The sequence below is a fragment of the Sylvia atricapilla genome, chromosome 3, assembly GCF_009819655.1.
Source record: "Sylvia atricapilla isolate bSylAtr1 chromosome 3, bSylAtr1.pri, whole genome shotgun sequence".
In the NCBI taxonomy this organism is placed as follows: Eukaryota; Metazoa; Chordata; class Aves; order Passeriformes; family Sylviidae; genus Sylvia; species Sylvia atricapilla.
Genome location: NC_089142.1, coordinates 111,160,585 through 111,183,401, shown reverse-complemented (window position 1 = coordinate 111,183,401; position 22,817 = coordinate 111,160,585). Strand labels below are relative to the sequence as shown.

The 22,817-nt window shown below is 44.3% G+C and overlaps 2 protein-coding genes across 4 annotated transcripts in view; one reads left to right on the top strand and one right to left on the bottom strand.

Annotated features, from left to right (window-relative positions):
* EML6 (EMAP like 6) overlaps positions 1–21,485 on the top strand; it is a 91,114-nt gene extending 69,629 nt beyond the window's left edge. The window contains exons 28-41 of the mRNA XM_066316616.1: positions 5,935–6,013; positions 8,166–8,295; positions 9,537–9,635; positions 11,169–11,342; positions 12,015–12,223; positions 12,675–12,832; positions 13,471–13,585; positions 14,060–14,248; positions 15,303–15,475; positions 16,198–16,360; positions 16,874–16,977; positions 17,965–18,118; positions 18,358–18,458; positions 18,789–21,485. Coding sequence (XP_066172713.1) covers positions 5,935–6,013; positions 8,166–8,295; positions 9,537–9,635; positions 11,169–11,342; positions 12,015–12,223; positions 12,675–12,832; positions 13,471–13,585; positions 14,060–14,248; positions 15,303–15,475; positions 16,198–16,360; positions 16,874–16,977; positions 17,965–18,118; positions 18,358–18,458; positions 18,789–18,813 — 1,873 coding nt within the window. The 3' untranslated portion in view covers positions 18,814–21,485. The remainder of the gene's footprint in view (positions 1–5,934; positions 6,014–8,165; positions 8,296–9,536; positions 9,636–11,168; positions 11,343–12,014; positions 12,224–12,674; positions 12,833–13,470; positions 13,586–14,059; positions 14,249–15,302; positions 15,476–16,197; positions 16,361–16,873; positions 16,978–17,964; positions 18,119–18,357; positions 18,459–18,788) is intronic.
* The window catches only part of RTN4 (reticulon 4), a 40,350-nt gene continuing 38,866 nt past the window's right edge, over positions 21,334–22,817 (bottom strand). For all 3 annotated transcript variants that reach the window (XM_066316613.1, XM_066316614.1, XM_066316615.1), the window contains one exon: positions 21,334–22,405. In XM_066316613.1, coding sequence (XP_066172710.1) covers positions 22,363–22,405 — 43 coding nt within the window. In that variant the 3' untranslated portion in view covers positions 21,334–22,362. The remainder of the gene's footprint in view (positions 22,406–22,817) is intronic.

The following is a 22,817-nucleotide window of genomic DNA, read 5'->3' as shown; positions in this document are numbered from 1 at the left end:
TGAAGGAAAGGAAAAAAAAGAGGAAAAGCAAGTTTCTGGTTTCAGCAAGAAGTAGGAATAGCTGGAGCTGCTTCTGTGAGCTTGAAGGCAATGACTTGGAGCTCACTGGGATTTTTTTCTTTTAATAGTAATATTTAGAGGGTAAACTGTTGCTGAAGTTACTTTCCAGCTTATGTGTCAAACACACTTGAAAGGTGCCATGTGGCATGTATGAGACACGTCCATATGTTTAATCTTTCTGTTTGCTGGAGTAAGCTTGCAGGACCCTGTGCTTCTCTGGTAGAGAGTGGTGCATCTGGAAACTTCCAGGTACATTATTTCTCTAGAAATAACGATTCATTGTACAATTCAGGAGGAGTTTGGTCTCAGGAACTGTGATGGCACTCCTGAGAAGATTGCAAGTGTAGGGTGGGAGCTGAAGTGTACAATGATTAGTACAAACTTAGGAATAATAATAAAGTTTTCCCCCTTAGAAAAGGAGAGCCCTTTATGAAATCTATTTTTCCTTTCTAATTTGAGTGTAATTAAAATAATCATGATTCTGCAAGTATCTTGGAGGAGTGTAGAAGTTACATGATAGATTTTACTTGCAGGATTTGAATCAAATCATGGCCTGGTATTTTTGAGGGAAAGGGCAGGTTTTTGAACTGGGACCGTTTAAACCAAGAATTGATATGATGAGAAGTAACACGAGCTTGCCGATGACTATTTATGTTACTAATCTCAAAGGCAAAGACCTGTTTGCATTTGGCTTCCTGCTAACCCCTAACACACCCACTGCATCTGCAGCTCTCCCTTACCTCAATTTGCATGACTCCACATGAACCTGGTGATGGGAACTCCTTCCAAGCAGGTGGAATGTGCAGAAAACAAAAAGCAGCATTAGCATGTTTTCCTGGTTTTCTGTTTTCTTGGCATCCTGGCTCGTCTCAGTCTCTGTGAATTACCCACCTCAGAGCCTGGTCTCCATCATGGTGTTTGCCTGTGTCCTGATAAGGATGAAAAGTTAAAAAGTGGAATTTTCTCTCTTCAAATGCTACTCTTTAAATTATTGATTTCTTTAAAACAACATGAGCTAACTTATATAAGCTTCCAAAATAGCCCTCCCAAGCTTTTGCACCGTGGAGTGAATTATTAGACATATGGTCACAGCTTTGGTTCCCACACCTTTACACACACATGTCTGTGGGTGCAGTGCAAAAGCTTTGAGTGTGAATCTCTGTTGTATTTATGTGTAGGTGGGGACTGTTCAAAATATATCTGGAAAAACACGTCCTTGGGGTGGAGAAAATAACTTTGGGCTTATTCCAGCAGAAAGCCCCTCTCTGAGAATAAGGAGCATCCTTTGGAATATTCACTTTTACTTTCTCAGCAGCATTATGTCAAGTTAATGCACCCTAAATGCATTTGACAGGCTGCTGGTTTCATCCCAGCTGTCCCCAAGGCTTGTACACTTTGTGACTGGTATTTGTCAGTCCCTGCCACGCAGCTAAGCTCAGAGTCAATCTCACTGCTCCTGCAGGTCAGCACAGAGCTGGCTCAAAGCTCTTTTGTGTTTGTGTGACACTTGGGGAGGTGGAAGAGAGGGATGCCAACATTGCCACGTGTTCCCAGCACTTCTGTCTCCAAGCTGCATGCTCTCTGCACTGAGGGTGATGTGAAATACTCAGCTTTTCTGAGGGCTGTTGTGCAGGAGGTAGTCCAGGGTTGATGGAAAAAGCCACGTTCCTCATGTGTTGTCATGCAGAGGGAGGGTCTGACATACATAATTAGTTCAGTGTTTTTATTTACACCAATACAGCTTCAAAACTTGCTGGAGCTTACGCAGGGAAAAACAGCAGTGGAAAAGGCCCTGTTCCTGCAGTGTGTGAGGGACAGTGTGCCTGGAGAGCCCGGAGTGTGTGAGATGGTGTGTCCAAGGTGTGAGGGACAGCAGGTCCTGCTGCAGCAGGGGCAGTCTGTGGTACAGGAGCTGTTTAGGGAAAAACTTCCCAAGGGGTTCAGAACAAAGGCCCTTAGGTTTCATTCCAGTGATTGCCCTTCTTGCTAATTGCTGTAGTGCTCATTTCACTGGGCACTGAGCTGGAATGATCTGGGAATGCAGTGACCAGCTGCCCTGACAGGCTATGGCAATGGCTGGCCCCACCATATGTCCTGCAGTACTTTTTAAATTTTATCTATTTTTTTAATTTTTTTTTTTTTAAGAGTGCATCAGCATACGTGTGAAGTTATAAATATTGTAACCATGTAAGACTTTGTCAGTCCTTTAAAAAACATAATTTACCATTGGTGTTTCTCTCTAGGTCTGTTTGAGCTTTGCTTTGACCTGCTGTATTTGAGAGTAGGGTATTTTCATGTTGAATCCTATTCTTTTTGTTGTCTTATGATAACTACAAAGTGTTAAGTAAAAAGTAATAGCAGGAAAAGCTGTAGGTAAAACTCCTGTGTATGCTGGGATGGGAAAATCCAAAGGTTTAGCATTTACAAAATCTTTTAATCCCTTCTCTGGGCAGGGATTTTAAAAAGTTCAAGGAGTTTTGCAGCAGTTTGGGGGCTCTTGGGAGTCCCCTCCTGTCACTGGTTAAGGGCACTTTTAAAAGCCGCTTTTTAATTTTTTTTTCTGAAATGAACAGTATATTTTTTAAACCTTGGATTTTTGTTCTGTTTCCCAACCCAACCATACCACCCTTTCCTCTCCTTGAGCCTTGCTTTCTCTTCTCAGGAGCAGTCCTGCTCACGTTTGTGTAGATCCAAGTGTGTTCCCTCTCCAGTTTGCAGCCATCTAAATCCGTGTCTGTCTCCCTTTTGGGCTTGAAGCTTTTCCCTCCCCATTGCTGCCTGCTCAGCCTGTCACCTTCTGGGTTGCAGGACACTCCTGTCCATCTGTCCCTGCTCCAGACCTTGTTGGTCCCTTTCACATGACACTGCTTCTGGAATTCCCATGCTGTTCCCACTGGCCTTGGAGCAGAATGTTTGTGTTCTCCCTGATTTATTCCGGCTGCAGTCAAAATCTCCAACCAGACACCAATTCTGGCCTGTGCCCTGGAAATAGGAGCTGATTATGTCTCCCTCCCATAGCCTTTAGCATAACAGTTTTTGATCTGCCTTTTCTTTTGACCTTTATTTTCCATCTAAACAGATCTAGGTTTTTTTCCCCTTGTAATTTGGTCCTTTCCTCTAAGATCACATCTCTTTCCTCACTCAAGGTGCTCCACTCTTCCAAAATCCCATTCCCTCTTCACCCCCAGCCCAGTTCTTGTTGTGTCCATCTGTTGTCTCCATCCTGGTGCTGCCTGTTCACCCCACCCCTGATTGGGGCTTCTCTCCCACCGTGGCTAGAGAGAATGTTCATTCACATTTTTCACATTCCTGCACGAAGGTGGTGCTGAGGTTTTGTCAGTTTGGATCTGGACATCTATCCCTGACTGACAGCTGCGTGTCCTCATATGAAAACATCCTCCAGATTGCCATGAGTAACAGAAATCTTCTCTGCTGTATTGTATTCACAGTACCTAAAGAACTGAAACCCTCTAATATTTGACTGTCTTACCTTTCCTGGAGCTCCTCCACGCCATCACGTAATCTAAGCGCATTTATTTTAAATTACTGCAAAGAAACCATTAATGCTTGTGTTATGTTTTAACTTGCTTTCCTTTGGAGGCAGGGAATTGTCAAGTAAGTACTGATGGGGAGCTCAGCCGAGGTCTGGATTGCTGGGAATGTGCCATGCAGGTTGCACAGGTCCAACAGGGCAAAGGGATGTCGTTTGCTACAGTGCAAATTTCTTGTCTTGGCAGTGTCATCTCCTGTATCAAAAACAACCTAGGCGTAGTCACAGGCTTGTTGAAAGTGAAATTACTTCTTAAAATGTTTCAAATGTGCTGCTTTCTATTTGTTTTATTGAGATGGTGATGAGGCAGTGAATGCACACGTGTGTATATATACATGACTATGTATATATGAATGCACACATCTATGTTTGTGTGTGCTGTGAGTAGGTATCTATAAAAGTATCCGTGTGTGTATGTCTCCAGATTAAGCCTCATGCTTTACAATCGAGTGACTGTCAAGCATGTCACAGTGGTAGTGTTCTCTTGCTTTCATGAAGTATTTTGGCTTGCTCTTGTCATAAACTTTAATATTTTTAGGTAAAGAAATGTGGAAAGGAGCCAGTTTGAAATAACACTAAAACAGAAAAGAGCATACGAGAAAACAATTATTTTCCTCAGTGCCAGCTCAGAGGCCCTCATAAATCCGGGCTGAAATGAAATAATGAATTAATTATTTTGTAAGACAATTAAGTTTTGTAATAACTTCCTCTGCCCCTTCCCTGATGGTGACAGTGCCGCTGCTGGGTCCTGCTCCACCCAGAGTCACCCCAGGGGACTCGAGTGACCACTTTCTGAGGAAATGAAGGTACTTGTTCCCTGAGGACAAGGCAGGACAGGCTGTCCTGGGAGCGACTTGGCCTCCCCACAGCAATTGTGGGCTAAATTGCAGCTGAGCTGGGATAGAGCTCAATCATCCATTGTGTGCAATCTCAGCAGCGCCTGGGACACTGTCAGCTTCCTCCCAGTTCCCTCCCTGCCAGGCTCCTGAAAATAAACCCACCGTGGGATCCCGTTCTGCTTTGGTGCAGAGTGTGCAGGAAGCTTGGATGAAGCTTCCCTTTCCCCTCCATCCCGCAGGATCCTTCTCTCCAAGCCTGCCCAGGGATGCCGGGTGCGATGTTTCCGGGTCTGTGCGCTCCTTGGTTTCTGTTTTAGTTCTTGCTGGCATGCTTGGATAGCACGTGTTGTGCCCAAGGAATGACTGCTGCTCTCTCAAAGTGCTTGTGCATGAGTCTTGTGCTCAGAAGTGACTCCTAAACTCTATTAAGTTTCTTGCTTGGCTTTATTTGCTGCTTACAAGGGGATCAAGGTAACTCTTTCACTCTCTTCCTCTCACGGGGTCACCTGCTGATGTGCTTTTCGGTTTTTGCTGTGCCGGAGAGATGGGTTGGACTGGTTACCTCCAGCTTTGCTCTCTCTCAGAGCTCAGGTTGTCCTGCTGCTCATTCCCACAGGGCTCAGTCCCCACTGTGCTCTGCCCACCATGCCTTTAATATCTTCCCTGAAAAATCCAGCTCCAGAAAAAGCAGCTACCTATACACAAAAAGGATTTTGTTCTTCTCTAAATAATTTTTCGTAAAATGGGAATTGCTGGTAGTTGCAGTCTCAGGACAGGAACAAATTTCACAGTGTGTGGAATGCAATGGCAAGGGCACATTTTTCTGGCATCATAAGCTCTGGGAATGCTTTCCAAGTGCTCCCCTTAGCTCTGTCCCTTTTTTCCCAGCAAGATCAACAGCAGCAGCAGAGGTTATCCAGCCTTACAGACCATTTGCACACATCAGATTTTGTCCCAGCCTGTATTCTGCATTTGTCTCTTTAACTACTTTTAGCAACCATAATTATATAAAAAAGCTCTGCTGGCATCTGTCTCCCAAATTCCCTTGGATGAATGACCTGTGCATTTAAATGCAACCATTTTATCTTTAATATGATTTTGAGAAGACTTTATTGAAGTCATGTCAAGGTTTTGGTATGGCATTTCTCAGATGGAGGAAGGCTGGGTTAGGGGTCAACTGCCAGCTGCAGAAATTACTTCAGATCATTTCATATCCAAGGATTTTTCCAGGGATTTAAATCATTGTGGTTTGGGGTCTTCTGAATGATGTAAGATTGGTTGTTCTGCCACTCATCCTCAAAGTCTACATCAATGTTTCCACTCTTTCTATCAAAAAGTGCAGGATTTTAATCACTTTATTGTACAACTCTGAAAAAAGTTCACACAGGGGTAACTGTCCAAGCTGCTCACACATACTGTGGTTTTGAAGGTTGTATTTTACCTTCAAACATACTGATTGTCTCCTTTTTTAAATGTTCTTTTCAGGCCACCTGTGAGCAGAGCTGCTCCTCAGCCAGAGAAACTGCAAAAGAACAACGTCAACAAAAAAAAGAAACTGGTTGAGGTCAGGATCAATATCTTTTAAATCTCTTTAAAAGTGACATGTTCTGGGTGAAATCCATCCCTGTCTTGTCTCTCAGTGAAGGGCAGGTACAATCACAGAGTATATACATTCCCGTGCTCCCTGCTCAGTCCCAAGGGAAATACATTCAGAAAAAATCCTGTGTGGGATTTTGAATGACAGAATTTGCTCATTGACTTTGGAACTTCCCTTTCTCCCCCAAACAATTTGTTTGAATTCCCTCGTAATAGGATGAACAAGGAGTATTCTGTGACCTGTGTGGACAATTTGCAGCACTTGGTCTTTGGCTAATCGGGATCGTTCCCAGTGAGCTGTGATTGTGTTTGGGACAGTCATTAAGTCTGGCTTCAGGGCTCCAAGGCAGCTCTAACAGCAATCCATTAACCATCCTGGGTTCCTGGAGGAAATTTCCTTGGCAACTGCTCATTGTAAGCTGCAATTACACCTCTGATTAATGTCTCAATTGCAGAGTTACTTATAGCCTGGTCTGGCTTCCTTTAAGGACTTTAAAGTCAGAATTTGGTAGTTTATGGTATTTGAAAACTCTGCAGATAGCTTCTTTAAAATATCTGATACCCTATATAAATATTAAACTGTGATGGGAAGAGCAATAAAATCAAACCTGTTCTGTGAGTTGTATCTGTTCGGAATGGAAATTTACAGAACCAGAACATTTACGGCCCTCTGAATAATTAAAAAAGAAAATAATATAAGTGCAATGCTTTAGTTTATCAATTAAAGGTTGTTGATAGTCTCTGATAATGTTATGCCTCAATAAATTAGCAGAGTGGGGATAGCTATTTTTTCATTATTCTATTCATATCTCTACAAGATATTTGTACACGTGTAATTTAGAATTGTCCTTAAGTGGTTGTTGTGGTTTAGGTTTGCTTATCTGAGTCACGGCACCATTTATGTGGTGGTTTTACATTTGCCAGATTTGTTTGCTAACTGAGAGATAGGATTTTGGGAGAAGAAGGCAAAAACATTACCAGATAGATTTTATTAACATACAGTAAGAGGAGAAAATAAGAAAAGAAAAAAACAAAAACACAAAAAACCCAGAAATTAATTTCTAAAACCAAACCTGTCTCTCATTACAAACTGTTCATTTTCTACAAACAATTGTAAAGAGGCAAAACTCAGAACTCCAGGTCAGTAGCACTTATAAAACAGTCTTTCATTCAGTCTTTGAGAGAGAGAAGTTACTCCTGTGGTTTGGTAACTTCCACACAAAAGCAGCCTGCCCAGAGAATCTGCATTTGTAGAGCTGTCCCATATCACGTAGCCTTTCTCATGACTACCTCTGGGCCATGGATTTCACAAACTGGGGTGGTAACTTTTAAAAATGACCCGTTTAAAAAAAACCCAAAGGATCCTTTTTCAACTCAAGGAACAGAGATAGTCTTCTCACTTCTTCACTGGCAGAGGGCTTCTTCTCACCTCTGTCTGTTCAATGTCTCACAGGGGCACAAAAATGTTCACTCAGTTTGTCACAGATTTCTTTGCTCAAATCCATAAATCATCTCCCCAATTTATATTGTCCATGATTTAAAAGAATTTCCAATTACCAAAATCCACAGGAGATTTTTCAGCCTAGAACCAAGGCAACTCGTCATGTCTACCACTTAAAAGTCACTCTTCCTTTAGTGACTTTGAGATCTCCATGTTGTCCCTTTGCATGTCTCCAGTTTGGCCTTTCCTTTCATCTCTGAGAAGGGGTAGAGTTTTAAAGTCTCAATCTGTGTCAAGAAAGAATTAAAGCCTGCCCAGGCCTGTGGTGGTCAGGTGTTCTCTGCCCTGGCAGCCTCAAATGTTCCAAAGCCATGCCTGGGGGGAAGGCTGATGGATACTCTATTTTTCCACCCCTGGATCTGATGGCACCAGCCGCTCCAGTTGCTCTGTAAGGCCCAGTGTAGAATGGAGGAGGGAGAGATCCCATCCTCCCCATGGGCCAGGGCTGCCAGCAGCCAGGGGTGCCCGGGGCATGGTCCTGCCACGACCGGCCCCGATCCCTGCCACAGCCCCAGACAGCAGAGAGACGCTGTTTCAACCCATGACAGTGATCCAGTCTCTGAAATCTCCTCATTTTTTCTTTCATTTCACTCTTGTTCTCTTTGTTTTCCTGGACCAGGAGCTGGCTTTAGACCATGTGTTTGGATACAGAGGATTTGACTGTCGCAACAACCTCCATTACCTGAATGATGGTGCTGACATTATTTTCCACACGGCTGCAGCAGGCATTGTCCAGAACCTCTCCACTGGTAATTCCACTTGAAACAATACTTGGAGATAAAATTGCTTCATAAGGAAAATATTTTTGATCGAAAGTCTGAATGTTTTATTATTCCTGTGACTTTCCCACATTTTGCATCCTGATAAATAGCACAAACTCACCGTGGGTGGCCTTTGGGGACTCCAGTCCTAGGACAGCCTCTGGCCTGTGGGCTGGGAAGCAGGGACGGCCTCCTCTGCCCTTTCTGGTCCTGTTCCCTTGGGAAGGCTTTGCCTCCACTTCCCCACTCACTGCCTCAATTCGCTGGGAAACCTGGGCTTTTGTCCTGGTTTAGGGCAAATTTGAGAGAAAACCCCCAAATAAGGTCCTTCCAGAATAGCAAACTCAAGCAGCCCCTCACCCAACTGCTTCGGGAAGAGATTTCCTCAGAGAAAAGTGGAAAAAACTATTTCTTTAACAAGCAAAGTATCCACAAGCATAAAAAATGAATAATATGAAACAATGAAACCTCTCACCGTTCTGAAGAAAGATTGTAAATTCAGAAAGTCCTTGCCATGGGTTGTAGCTCAGCTCTCCCAGTCTCTGATCAGTCTCTCCGGTGCTGAAAAATGCTGCCCTGGACCCAGGTGGGCCACAGGCATGAGCTCCAGGTGTTTTCTGGGTTTTCAGTCCAAAACAGGTTTAAATGGTTCCAAGAAAAAGAAAAAAAAAAAAAAAAAATCAACAGTCCAGGGAACTTCTCTGCCTCAGCTAGCTAAAAACCAACTAAAATTAAAGGAGATCTCTGTCCCGCTGTCTGTCTGTGCTGCAGACAACACAGTCCAGGAGCAGGATGTGGAGGAATGAGAGCAGCTTCTGAAAACAAACTGCACGCTCCTCTTCCTCCCTGCTTCACTCCTAGAGCCAGCCTTAAGGCACAGAACACAGTGTCCAACATAAACTGGGGATACAAGCATCATGAAGTCATTCTAGGACAGCTTTGCACTGGCACTTGTGGTGTTTCTTGCAGTTATGGTGGCTGTGGGCTGATTCCCTGGATATATAGATAATTTCCCAAACACTGCTTTTGTAGCCACCTTTGTGTGTGTTGATGGTTGTGTCCATAGAGCGTTTGGAAAGGTGCCTGGGGATGAGAGCTGAGCAGCCGTGGACATTTACTGGGCTCTCATCCCCTGCAGGGTAGTAACAAGCTGCCCAAATATTCTGTGTTTCTGTGGTGGCTCTTCCCTCAGTCCTATGGTGACTGAAATCCTCTTTGGATGTCATTAGGTAGCCAGAGCTTCTACCTGGAGCACACTGATGACATCCTGTGCCTGACAGTGAACCAGCACCCCAAGTACAAGAACGTGGTGGCCACCAGCCAGATCGGTACGTGACCCCACAGCAAAGCTTTGCTCACAGTTTTCAGGGCACCGATTTATTTGGGGCTTCTTCTGTGGGGGTATTTTACTTTTTGTTTAATTTGGAAGAAGTAATCAAGCTCCAGGGTTTTCTTACTGTTTCAATTCTGTCTCTGATTGTGAGTGATTAGATTTTAGAGGTAATTGTAGTGTAATCATGTTTCAGAAGGCAAGCTTTGATAAATTGCCTAATTATCTCAATAACTTGATTTGTAGAATTCCTTCCTGTGTCCAAGGCACTGTTTAGCAGTGAGAATACACTGAGCATCGTTTTCTCTGCAGGAATACAGGAACTGTACAGAAAAGACCAGAAACAGATCCAGCAGAGGTTAGGGCACATATCAGGGGACAGCAGAGAAACCACATGTATTTGTGTGTTTATTATTCACATGGAGAGTCCTGCAGGAGTGAACATTGCATGGGGAATGCAGGAGGAGTTGTTCCAAGCCTTGAGAAGGATCTGCTGCCTCTCAGCCTAATGCTGGCATAATTAACTTGATGGAGGAGAATGGGATCAGAATGTCTCCTCAGCCCACTCTGGAAGGAGAATGGGATCTGTAACTTCAGAACAGCAGTCACTTACCAGGGGGCAGGGAATGGCAGGGATGAGCACAGTGACAAAACATAAATCCTCTGCCTGTCCTGAGCACGGGCACTGCAGCTGGAATGTGGAGGGAGCACCCAAACCTGGCCGTGGTGCCAGAACTGTGCAAAACGCTGATTTCTGTGACATGGAAAAGGCTAAACGCCCTTTTCCTAGGCCTCAGGAGAACACTGCATCTGAGCTTGATATTTTGTATAACTAGAGATTCACTTCACTTTTGAATTTAATATCTTTTAAAACCTGCATGCCTTTAACATTCCTTTTAGATATCATTTTTAGAACTTAAAAGTACTAAATATTGTTGCAATATTTATGTATAAAAGCCAATATACCCCAAAAAGTTCAACAGTATTCCTGCTTATTTGTTTTGTTGATTTAATCCATATCCATTTCCAAGTTTTTAATTTTGTTTTCCTTCTGGTGCTGATGCTGGCACTTCGGCACAAGTCACATGACTTATTTCACCTGTTGTTTTCCCTTGCTGCTTCCTCATTTGCCATTGCTCTCACAATGCAGGTGACATGACAGAATTCCCAGGTAAGGCTGATTTGTTTGTGAATTTAGCAGTCCCGTACAAGTTTCATGTTGCCTCGTTGTATCTGTGTGAACCATGGATACAAGTGAAACACCCGCAGGCAATTTCTTTTGCATGAGGCTTTTCATGAATGTTATGTTGCTCTTTTAGAGTTTGTCTGACTTCATGGACTGCAGTATTTCCCCTCTGCGTTTTGCGAGCTATTTTGATTTCTCTTTTGTTTCCCAGTAGTGCTAATCTTCAAACGAACCCCCCCAACTAATGTTTGTTCAGGTTAAATGTTCTTGAAAAACACCTGGTTTGCACTGAAGCTCAGCTATCAGAATCAATTCTCTTTTAATGCCTCTCTCTGCCCCCCACAGGCACAACCCCCACAATTCACATATGGGATGCCATGAGCAAGCAAACCCTTTCTATGCTGCGCTGCTTCCACACCAAAGGGGTCAATTATGTCAACTTCAGTGCCACTGGAAAACTTCTGGTGTCAGTGGGAGTTGACCCAGAACACACCATCACCGTCTGGAGGTGGCAAGAAGGTAAAAACCAGGGGGAAATCGTGTTCCTTCAGCCTAATAGGGATGAGAACACTGACCGGCTTTGCCTTTCAGGTCTTTGGACTTCTGTGTCCTCACTCTGAGTATCCCAGTTAAAGATTGCAAAGGGCTAGAAAATATCAACAGGAGGATAAGTTTTAAACGCCTGTTGTAAGTGGAAATTAAGGAAAGAATAATGCTTAACGTAAAATTACGTGGAATTAAGGGAAATTATTCTTCTTCTTTCCTAAAACACTTCAAGTACTATAATGGAGATAGGGTTTTGGGAAGTAATTTCCAGAAAAGAATTAGCTTTGGAAATGGTGAAGGGGAGAGGAAAAGTGCCTCAGCTCATTAGTGTGTGTCTGTGCATTTTTCACCAGATGATAGCCAAGATTTCTGTGTTGTTTCACTGACTCAGGAGACAGACTGTGCTATGGAGGCCTTAAATCTGCATTTCCTAAATCTGTGGGATGCAGTGAAATAGCCAGGGACTATGGGAGTTGCATTAAGATGTTTGATACACTAAATACTCTTGGGATTTGCAGCTTTCAGCATCTGGGACACAGCTCTCTAATCCAATACTATCTCAATTTATTTGATAAAATCATATCAGAACTTAATTTCTCAGGTAAATTCAGCTTTGTTTTTTTTATCCTTTCCTCATTAAATCAGGGGCTAAAGTTGCCAGCAGGGGAGGACACCTGGAGAGGATCTTTGTTGTGGAGTTCCGCCCGGACTCCGATACTCAGTTTGTGTCTGTGGGGGTCAAACACATGAAGTTCTGGACCTTGGCTGGCAGCGCTTTGCTCTACAAGAAAGGAGTCATTGGTTCTATGGAAGATGCCAAAATGCAAACCATGCTCTCTGTTGCCTTCGGAGCAGTGAGTTCAAATGACCTGTTACAGGATTTTACATTGCCTTTCTATTGAACCTGCAAGGGTCAGTTTTCTTTGCTGAAATCCAACCCAGTGTTTGTTAGTGAAATGTGGATTTAAAACCTGTGCACCTTGAGATCCTTCCCAGAATTTCCTGAGCACAATTGGGTGAATGCCTTCTATTAAGTTCTGTGCACACCTACTGCCCTGGCTTTTTTTTTTTTTTCCTCCACTTTGTTGGTTATTTGTCTGTTTAACTTAAACTGTGATCTGTTATTCCATGTATAATTTTTTCTGTTAGTGATATTCAGCATGACAGATGCCAGTGATACCACCAATGGTGACTATCCACTGTGGTCACTAAGGACTTTTAAATTTATTTTAAAGAATTTTACTTGAAGCTGAACAAAAACGCCAAGGTGTCTGTTGTATCAGAGATTACTGCTGTCTGTTGCAGAATAACCTCACGTTCACTGGTGCCATAAATGGAGATGTCTACGTGTGGAAGGATCATTTCCTGGTCAGGCTGGTGGCCAAGGCTCACACAGGACCAGTGTTCACCATGTACACGACCCTGCGGGATGGACTCATTGTCACTGGAGGGAAGGAGAAGCCGTAAGACTTCCCAAAGGGTCCCCTTTCTCCTTTAGAAAGACAGGGTCTTCTTAAAGCGCCCAACTTCTGTCTCTCTTGTGTGATTTTCGTTTTCGTTATTTATCCAGCACCACAGAGAGGAACTGTCTCTATGCTGTAGCAGTTTCACTCTCAGCTTTGCTGCCCAGGTGGCTCAGTAAGTGAAGGATTAAAGGAGGATACTTGAGAGTCACAGTGGCACTTGTTATGCTGAACCTCTTTGGTTGACCCAAACACCTGGATAAGTTTTTGTTGCCTGAGCATCTGCCATAAGTGGAGTTTTCTTCATTTTTTAGTTCTGTCAAACTACAGACAGCCTCTCCCGGTGGAGATGCTGCAGGTCTTGGGATTACCACAAGAAACAGATTTGCCAAGAAACAGAGATTTGAGATAAGTGGCAAGAGTGCAGCTTGGTTTGGACGAATTGTGGTGCTGTTTAAAGCATGAAGTGTGAAAGCATTTAATTGTTTATTACTTACTTCCTGTTTGCACCTTAACGAGGTTTCTTGACATAGAGCGCAGGGCGGGTCAATGTATGTTTTGTGAATTAAGCAGAAAAATACTGGTGGGCTTTCCACGTGTAAAGGAGCCGTCCAGGTGACAGCAGACCTCCTTTGCAGCACGAAGGAGGGAGGAGCAGTGAAGCTGTGGGACCAGGAGATGAAGCGGTGCCGAGCCTTCCAGCTGGAGACCGGGCAGCTGATCGAGTGCGTGCGCTCCGTGTGCCGGGGCAAGGTGAGGGGCTGAGGGCACAGCTCAGCTGCTTCCCTGAGCTTCTGTGTGTGCTTTAAAGCCACAAAACCCCCGCTGGGAGGGACTGAGAGTACCTCATGAACTTTGCCATGAGTTCTGGGAAAGTGGAACGCAGCAGAAATAACAGAGGAATTTGAATTGCTGCAGTCGCTCTCACGTGTGTTTAAATTGTAAATGAGAAAGCAGCAGTGATGCTGCACAGGATGGGGCCTGTCCACCCCAGCACTCCAGGCATGCTCTCTATTTCATTTTGTCCAGGAATCTGACACATTCCTCGTTAACACCACCAGTGAGGAATGTCTTGTATTTCCAATCAAGTAACCATTAACTAATTACAAACTTAATCTGTTTATGCTTTTTCCAAGTATTTGCCAAGGAAGTTCTGGCAGTTTAAACCATGGCAGTTACCATTACACTGACCACCTCTCTCCACTCCTTTTCTTTGGCTACAAACAGGGGAAAATCTTAGTGGGAACAAAAGATGGAGAAATCCTTGAAGTAGGAGAAAAAAATGCTGCTTCAAACTTGTTAATTGACTGTCACATGGAAGGGGAAATCTGGGGCTTGGCAACTCACCCCACCAAAGACATATTTATCTCTGCAAGCAACGACGGAACAGCCAGGATATGGGACCTGTCGGACAAAGTGAGTACTGTGAACATAAAAGTGTGTGATGAAAAATGAATGTTTTATCCAAACATCCATTTTTTCAACTCTGCCTTTCAGAAGCCCTGGAATGAGAGCAGGGGTCTGCCTCTGTCCTGAGAAGATTTGGTCTTGTTTGGCCTCAGTTGTCTCCTTGCTGTGAGCGTGAAGGCAAATCCTTGATGTGGGAGAGGTTCTGGGCTGTCCCGCAGCCAGCACTCCCAGAGGAATGCAGGGATTCACCAGCACAACTGCCCATGGAGTGCCTCTTGTTTGGCATTGCTTAGTTTGATCTGAATCTTCAGGCTGGAAGCATTTTATTTCCACATTGCCAGTCTGGGTGACACAGACTGTGCTGTCACACACACACAGCCTCTGCCCCATCATTCTGCCTTCCTGGCAGGCACTGCTCCCTCCTCTTCAGAGCCCTCCTTTGGAACTCAGCATGTTGCCTCAGGGATTTTTCCAAGTCAAATTGACTAACAACAACAGTTTAAAACAGCAATTTGTTGTTTTAAAAACAACAAATAAAACATTTTAAAAAAACAAACCAACACCGAAAAGATTTCTGCTCATTTTGGCCAGCATAAACCTTTTCAAAAGCTTCTTACCTGAGCTAACAGGAATACTTTTTAATGAGGAAAATGAATATATTATAAATAAAACCAGCTAGGTGAAAATGCAAGAGCTTTCTAGGACATTTCCTCATAGCAAATGAAATGGGAAAGTTATCGAAGATGTCAAAATCACCTTTGAAACAAATTAGGAAATAGATTTTTCAGCTTGTTCTGCTAAATATAGTCCTTTTTCTGGTGTGAAACTGGATTTCAATCTACAAAACAATGCAAACATGAACCCCCCCCATCCGAATCACATATCTATTTTGAAGTCTGCTTAGCGACGTACGCCTGGTGGGATGCGAGTCTTGGTGTGACATTTCAGGTTTGTGTTTAGAGGGAAGCAGAGAGGATTTGTTTTTAATTAAGCGAGTTTTCTGCTCTGTGTTTGGAAGCTGTGCCGGGGAGGTGTGAGCCTGTTGCATGTGTCCCCACAGAAGCTGGTGAACAAGGTGAGCCTGGGGCACCCCGCGCGCTGCGCCGCCTACAGCCCTGACGGCGAGATGGTGGCCATCGGCATGAGGAACGGCGAGTTCATCATCCTGCTGGTCAACAGCCTCAAGGTCTGGGGCAAGAAGCGGGACAGGAAGTCTGCAATTCAGGACATCAGGTAGGAGGTGCTCAAGAATACGCAGCCCTGGCTCAAGGAAATTGCTGTCGCGTGCCAAGTGGATTTGCAGAAGTTTTGTAAGTCTGTGTTTGTTGAAACCTGTGTGAGCTGCTGAAAGGCATTGTGGTGGTGCTTTAATTCAGTTACAGCCACACTGCACAGCTGTAATTATGGGAATTAATTTTCCAAACTGCAGTTCCTGTTGCTGAATCCCAGAGGATTAGTGTCACTCTGCACACTGTGTTGTGGCTTCGAGTGCAATATAAACATCATTTAACCACAAACAATATAGAATAGTCATGGAATAGTCTGGGTTGGAAGGGACCTTAAAGCTCATCCAGTCCCATCCGCTGCCATAGGCACGGACAGCTTCCACTATCCCAGGTTGCTCCAAGCCTCAGTGTCCACACCTGGCCTTTTTGGATACTTCCAGTGGTGGGGCAGCCACAGCTTCTCTGGGGAACCTGTGCCTGGGCCTCATCACCCTCACAAGCAGCAATTACTTCCCAGTAGTCCATCTAACCCTGTCCTTTGTCAGAGATGTCCTGAGTCTTCCTCTTCTGTTAAGCATCAAGTTTTGGTTTGGGGTCAGTCTTGCTGTTGATAGAAGGGGTTTTGTATTTTCCATTAAAAGAAGTTACTCTCATGTTAGCATGAGAAGCAAAAGCAAATCTTGCACCAAAACAGCCAGTGACATCCCCACTCCCTGTTTTATTGCCTAGGATCAGCCCAGACAACAGGTTTTTGGCAGTGGGCTCACAAGAACATACTGTGGATTTTTATGATCTCACTCAAGGCACAACCTTAAACCGAATTGGCTACTGCAAGGACATTGCCAGTTTTGTCATACAGATGGACTTTTCTGCAGACAGCAGATACATCCAGGTATGTCTGGGATAGCCCCCAGAGGGCTCAGGTTTATTGTTCCTCCATAAAAAGATGGAGGCTCAAGCTGTGCTAAGGGCAAAGTGTTATCCCTGGTCAATGGAATTGGTACAGTGCTGATAAAGAAATTGTGGATTATCACCATATGAAAGCAGTTCTCTTCCTCCCTGAGGCTGGCATGTGTGTGAGAGCTGGGTTAATTTGTTTTAATTAAATTTTTAATTTGAAGGGGTTTCCTTCAGAAATGTTTCTGATTTAGTAAAATTGGGTTCAGATAAAGTATAGCAGTGAAAGAAAATCTGTCATCTCTGCATGTGAACATCTTCCATCATCATACTGTAATGTTGTTATTCCTTTATATGGCACATGATGAATTCCAGATAATAAGGAAAAAAGAAAAATGTTACCCTAGATGCTTAATTCCTGATGAAACCTCGTGAGACTGATGGACACCTTAAAGAAAATTATGTATTTATAGCAGAGTTTTCAGGTTTTTCCTTTTCCCACTGTCAGGTATCCACAGGTGCCTACAAGCGTCAAGTTCACGAGGTGCCACTGGGAAAGCAAATCACAGACCCTGCAGTCATAGAGAAAATCACCTGGGCCACGTGGACCAGGTAACACCCAGGGAGAGTGTGGAGCCAGAGGCTGGGATCAGGACTCAGGTTTGAGTGTGTAAATGCTGAGATGCCCCCAAGGCCTGGCGAAGCTGTGAGTGCATCCAAGCTCTGCTTCCTCAGAGCTCCATCTGACACCCTTGGGGTTTTACTCACAGCTGTGGCTGGTTGGTGTCTGTAGTAATTAGTGCTGTTAATTGCACCAGGAGCTGTCACAGAGACACTCATCCCAGGTCCCTCATACGGCTCTGGGCCACTCCAGGCAGCCTTGTCCCACATCAGCAAACAGCAGCAACACGGAAGGCCTGGAAACATGCACTGATTGCATTAAGGAGCTGTGAGTGTCATTAAAACGTATTTCCTAATGTGGAAGAACACAGGAATCTGCCCTCAGCATTGCCAAACTGTGGCTCTGCCCTTCCTGTGAGAAGTGGGACAGGCCAAAGGCAGAGCTGGGATAAGGTAAATGAGAATCCTCCTACACTGACTGCTCTGCTGGCATAAAAATCAGCCCCAAATTCCCCATTTCAGAGGACTCTTGACAGCTGGTGGGAGGGGGCAGATGCCTCTGGCAGTGACTCCTATGGATAAATGATCACAGAGAACTGAACCCTATTTCTGGGAAAGAGTCGACATGCAGACAAGCATTCGCTCAATCAGGAACTCATGGCTAAGGGAACAGTGCAGTCAGAAATCGTGGCAGAAGGCTCATAGGGACCAGAGCTGCACAAGGTGCTGGTATACAATGATGCCAGTGGTTTCATGGGAAATAAACCCATTATTAATGGATAGAGATTACTTAAGAATCACTTAAAAATGATGTGTTAGTGTGATGGTCTCCATGATGAGCTCGGGACAATCATTTAGAGGGGACTTTTTTATTTTAAATGCAGCAATTTTTAATACTGACCTGTGTTGGCTCTGCACCCTGTGGAAGAGCAGCAGCAGGTTAAGTCTTGCATTTTATTTACCTTGATTTTGGAACAGCATTCTTGGAGACGAAGTCATTGGAATCTGGCCACGAAATGCAGATAAAGCAGATGTCAACTGCGCCTGTGTGACCCACGCTGGCCTGAACATAGTCACAGGAGATGACTTTGGGCTGGTCAAGCTCTTTGACTTCCCATGCACGGAGAAATTTGTAAGTGCCTGTTTTATTTTCACCTTCTGAAAAGCAGCTTTTGCTTTTCCCAAACCCCTGAGCACTCAGTGTTACAGCACCCAACTAGCATGGGCCATCCTCAGGAAGCTCCTACAGCACCAAAAAGCACGGTCCATGCCCAGGCAGCTCCGAGGGAGTGAAAAGGCCTCGGGGGCAGGATGGCTGTGGGCACAGAGCTTTGCCTGGTGCCATCCCTGAGCTGCTGTCCTGTCCCACAGGCCAAACACAAGCGGTACTTTGGGCACTCGGCGCACGTCACCAACATCCGCTTCTCGCACGACGACAAGTTTGTGGTGAGCACCGGAGGGGACGACTGCAGGTAACCGTGGCTGGGACTGGGGCACTCACACACACACAGAGGGGCACAGCCACACTGGCGTGACCCACAGACATCCCACACACACTGCACAAACACAGTGTGCACAGACAGTCACCATGGATACACACAGAGAGTGCACACATTGCACACAGTGCACATACAGTGCTCACATAGCAGACATGCTCAGATACAGTGCACACACATTGCATGTACACTGACACAGCAACAGCGTGCACAGCACACTTCACACACCCGCTGTGTTTATTGTCCACTCCTGTCTCACTGCGCTGTGCCCAAGGCCAATCTCTGCTCTCCCACCTGTCTCCACAGTGTGTTCGTGTGGCGCTGCCTCTGAGGAGCCTCTGGCTGCTGCTGTCCTGTCCCAGTGAGGGCTGTGCTGGCCAGGACAGCTGGGAATGCCCCTCCAGCTGTAGGAATCCCAGCCCTGTTGGAGGCTGACATTTTCAGATCACTCATCCCAACTTACCAGGAGGGAATGGGAGCTGGCGTTTGAAAGCCCGACGCCCTTGCGAAGGAAGCCGAGGTTTGAAGGGTAACCTGGGGATCCCAAAGGGACGAACAGTTCACTCACAAAGCTGCTTTTGCCTAATACTGTGTTGTTCAAACCATGTCTGAAAAGGGAGAAAATGCTGACAAAATGATGGGCCCTTTAATTTCCAAATTTGTGGCTTGAACAAAGCTCAAGAAGTGGGTGGGTTTTAACCACACCTGCTTAAAATTCCAATCTGGTGCACTCAGTGAAGCTGGGAGCATTTAATGAGCAGGCTGGGGAGGGGGGAGGTCACCCTTCAGCTTTCATTAATTGAAGGAGCAAAGTATCCTTTTTTTTAAAGTCCGTTTTATTTTTAAATATATATATTTGGCAGAATTTTCTATCCATGAAGTGCCTTGGAATAATTTTCTAGTAGTTTGGGCTGCAGCCTTGCCTCCCCCAACCTGCTTTCCACACATGGTGCTATGACTCTCACCCAGAGGAGGGCTAAACCATTCTCACCTTTTCCAGCTGAGTACTTACATTATCCCCGGTTTCTGCTTTGGGTCTTTTAATACCTTTGCAAGTGAATTCCCCACTGTTTCTGACAACAAGCAGCTCTGTGCTGTCAGAAGGCCAAAGGGACAGCATTTCAGCTCCTGGGCAGCTGCTCCTGCAGCCAGCAGTAGAAGCTGAACTCCAACGGTGAGTGAGAGAAGGAGGGTTTGGACAGACTTGGTTCAAGACATTTTAACACCAAGACTGAGGGAGTCATTCCCCAAGTGTTCCTGCATGCTCTCCATTTCTGGGAAAATGTGCTTTACACTCCTCGAGGCAGTGGCCAGCCAGAATCTCGGCCTGGTGGGAAAGCCTCCATCAATCCCTACTTCCTGTTCTGGAGGGGCATCCTGAGCCTCCAGAGGAATCCCTGGAATGTCCCTGTAGCAGGGCTATGTGTGCCCTCCAGCCAGTCCATGCTGCTTGTAAAGCAGAACATAAAGCCCCTGGGACCAGGAAATGCAGCTTTGCTTTTGGGAAAAGCTCCTCCTGGCTGCCTCTGGGCTCCTCTCCCTATCCCTGCTCCTCACCCCACAGAGCCCCTTGTCCTGGCCTGGGGGACAGTGGAGATTAAAGGAGAGCTGCCTCCCTTAAGGGGAAGTGCAGCCACAGACATGCCCAAAAGGCAACTCAAGCCTTCACTATTAAAACATTTTGTCAAAACCAGGAACTCAAAGGACAGTGGAATTGGAGAAAATTTTAAAAGGAATAGCAAATATGGGCAATGTCAAAATATGTATTCAAGGTATTTAAGAATCTGGGCATGGAACAACGTCCATATTTTGAAATTACCTTTCTTTGTTAAAAGAAATAAAGGCCAAAATAAAACATTTAGACTTACATTTATCTCTGAAAAGCAAAAGTGCTTTAGTCCCAGTTCAGGACAATAGGATTTTGAACTGTGGAACCTTCCTGCCAATCCATTTCTGCTGCCCACTGCATAGAAAAGTAGCAAAAACATCCCATTAAAGGAGTGGATTCCTGTCTGTTTAACACACAAAGTGCTTCAGCAACCTCAAAGAATCACTTTTTTTTTTTTTTTTTACAGTTGAATTTATTAATGCCTTATATGACTATACAGCAGAGCAGTTTGTCAGATACACAGTACGAGTCCCTATGCAGTCTTTTTTTTAAAGAAACCTTCGGGATCAAATCCTGTTCTGTCAGGTGGTGCCAGCAGTGACCACCTCTGCCTATGTTGTAACCACTCATGTTTGCCTTCCTTCCATGTTGATTGTATCCCAAATAAAACCAGTTGTGTGACAGAATGAATTAATTAACAGTGATGTGAGAAATATCTTCGAGCAGTAGTGTCTGTCAGGAAAACACTTACTTACGGTTTGTATGTTTCTATGGTCTGGCTTCCTGTATAAAATACTCAGAAGTAACTGTATTTTACTGTAAACTGAAATATTAATGCATGAATTTCTATTTTTCAATGGTCAAGACGCCATTAATTTAAAATCTGCATCTCAAATAAATTTGTACGCTGGTTTTCAATGTCCAACTCTTAAATCGGGATCAAGACGCTGACCTGAAAAGATTATTGCGACTAATTTCCTTCAAACTTGAGAACTGCATCAACGATTCCTGTCTCAAAAATCCAAGAACCCGAAACTCTCCGGAGCTCCCTGGGACACTGGAGCTGGCCCTGAGCAACTCCTTCACACTGCAGAGAAAGAAAAGGGACCGTGACAAACCCACCCTGCACCACGCTCTACTCGGACACTACTGCCACCACCATGGACAATGGATACTTATCACAATGAACTTCAAATAAACACCAATATATTAAGCTTGCCTCAAGAAAGCCAAATACCGGTATTATTTTATGTCTATAAGCTTTATTGATACTTGGGGTTTTGGGGGTTGGTGGGGTTTTTTGCCTTTTTTTTTTGGTTTTGTTTTCAATGCATTCCACAATGCATTCCACAGACTTAGTTCAGTACAGCTCAAACTGCAAGTGTATAAATTTTCACTTATCATTTCTTGCATTACAGGACAGGGCTTTAAGTTTCCAAACAACATTTGCAGCATTAGATACTCGGTCCACAGATTATCAGAGTCTGAGAGCTGGAGAATTACTTGCTCAAGATCAGCTACTGTATGTTTGTGCAACAAAGTGTATGCTGTAATTTTCTTTTACTCTATGTGGAGGTTCTTTGTTCATTTCTCTTTTGTTGTTTCCAACAGATGCCAGTGTTTACAGAGACATTTTAGTTTCTCAAGCTTGTGTGCTCTGGAGCTCATCCAGGCCTCAGTCAGTTCTCTGAAGTACAAAGCACTGTGGAGCAGCTGAAAGATCTAAGCTTTGTGAAACACATATATATATATATATTGGCAATTGATAAAACAATAAAATCACAATACAGCTATACTCATACCAAAAAGGCAAGATTCTTCAAAACTTGCTAAACTGGTATATTCTTCTAAAACATCTCATTTTAGAAAATCTGCATCAATCTACACAGACCATACACAGTGCACAAACTGGGAAGTGTTCTCCTCTGCCCCACCTGCTCTACACCTCCAGAACGCAGCAGGAACTACCTCTGATGAAGCAAATGTACAGCTGTCTCAGTTGTTTGTATTAGCCAGTGCTGCACACAGGATAAGGAAAGATGATTAGTTTTAGATCCATACATAGCAGCTTACAATACTTATGATGAAACACATGGCAGTCAAAACAGTTATTTTTCCTCAAACACTGCGTTGCTAAAAAATAAAGATCTGTGAAATTGCACTGCAATGTCAAGGGGTTTGCTATTCCCTGACCCTCCCCGTGTAAATCCAATGAGTATTTTTCCCCCTTAAAAGATGAACTTCCTATTGATAAGTTGCTTCAGGCTTTTTTTATTCAGTTTTGCGCTTCAATCCAGGGATCTTTGCTTGGATCCTGCAAGGGGAAGAAGGAAACAGACAAAAAGTAAATTCGACTAACGAACAAAAAAAGAAAAGGTTAAACAGAGTCTTAGAAACAGCAACATGTGACAAGAGCCCTCAGAACACAGCTTTCTACTCAGATCCCAATGGAACTGCTGAACTCCTCATCCCTCCTCCCCTGCCCCCCTCAGTTTCACCTGCTGAGCAGCTCAGGTATCACTAATGGGTTGAAATACACAAATTTCTATTAGAAATAATAATAAAGGCTCATTTCAACAGAGCATCAGCAATAAAGGAGCTCATTTCCTAACCATTCCAGAGTTTTCCCTCCTTGGCCCGGCACGTGGAAGAACAATTAATTAGCTCTAAACAGGAGTGCTACATGTACCAGAAACCATCACCAGTACAAAGGAAAATAAATAAAC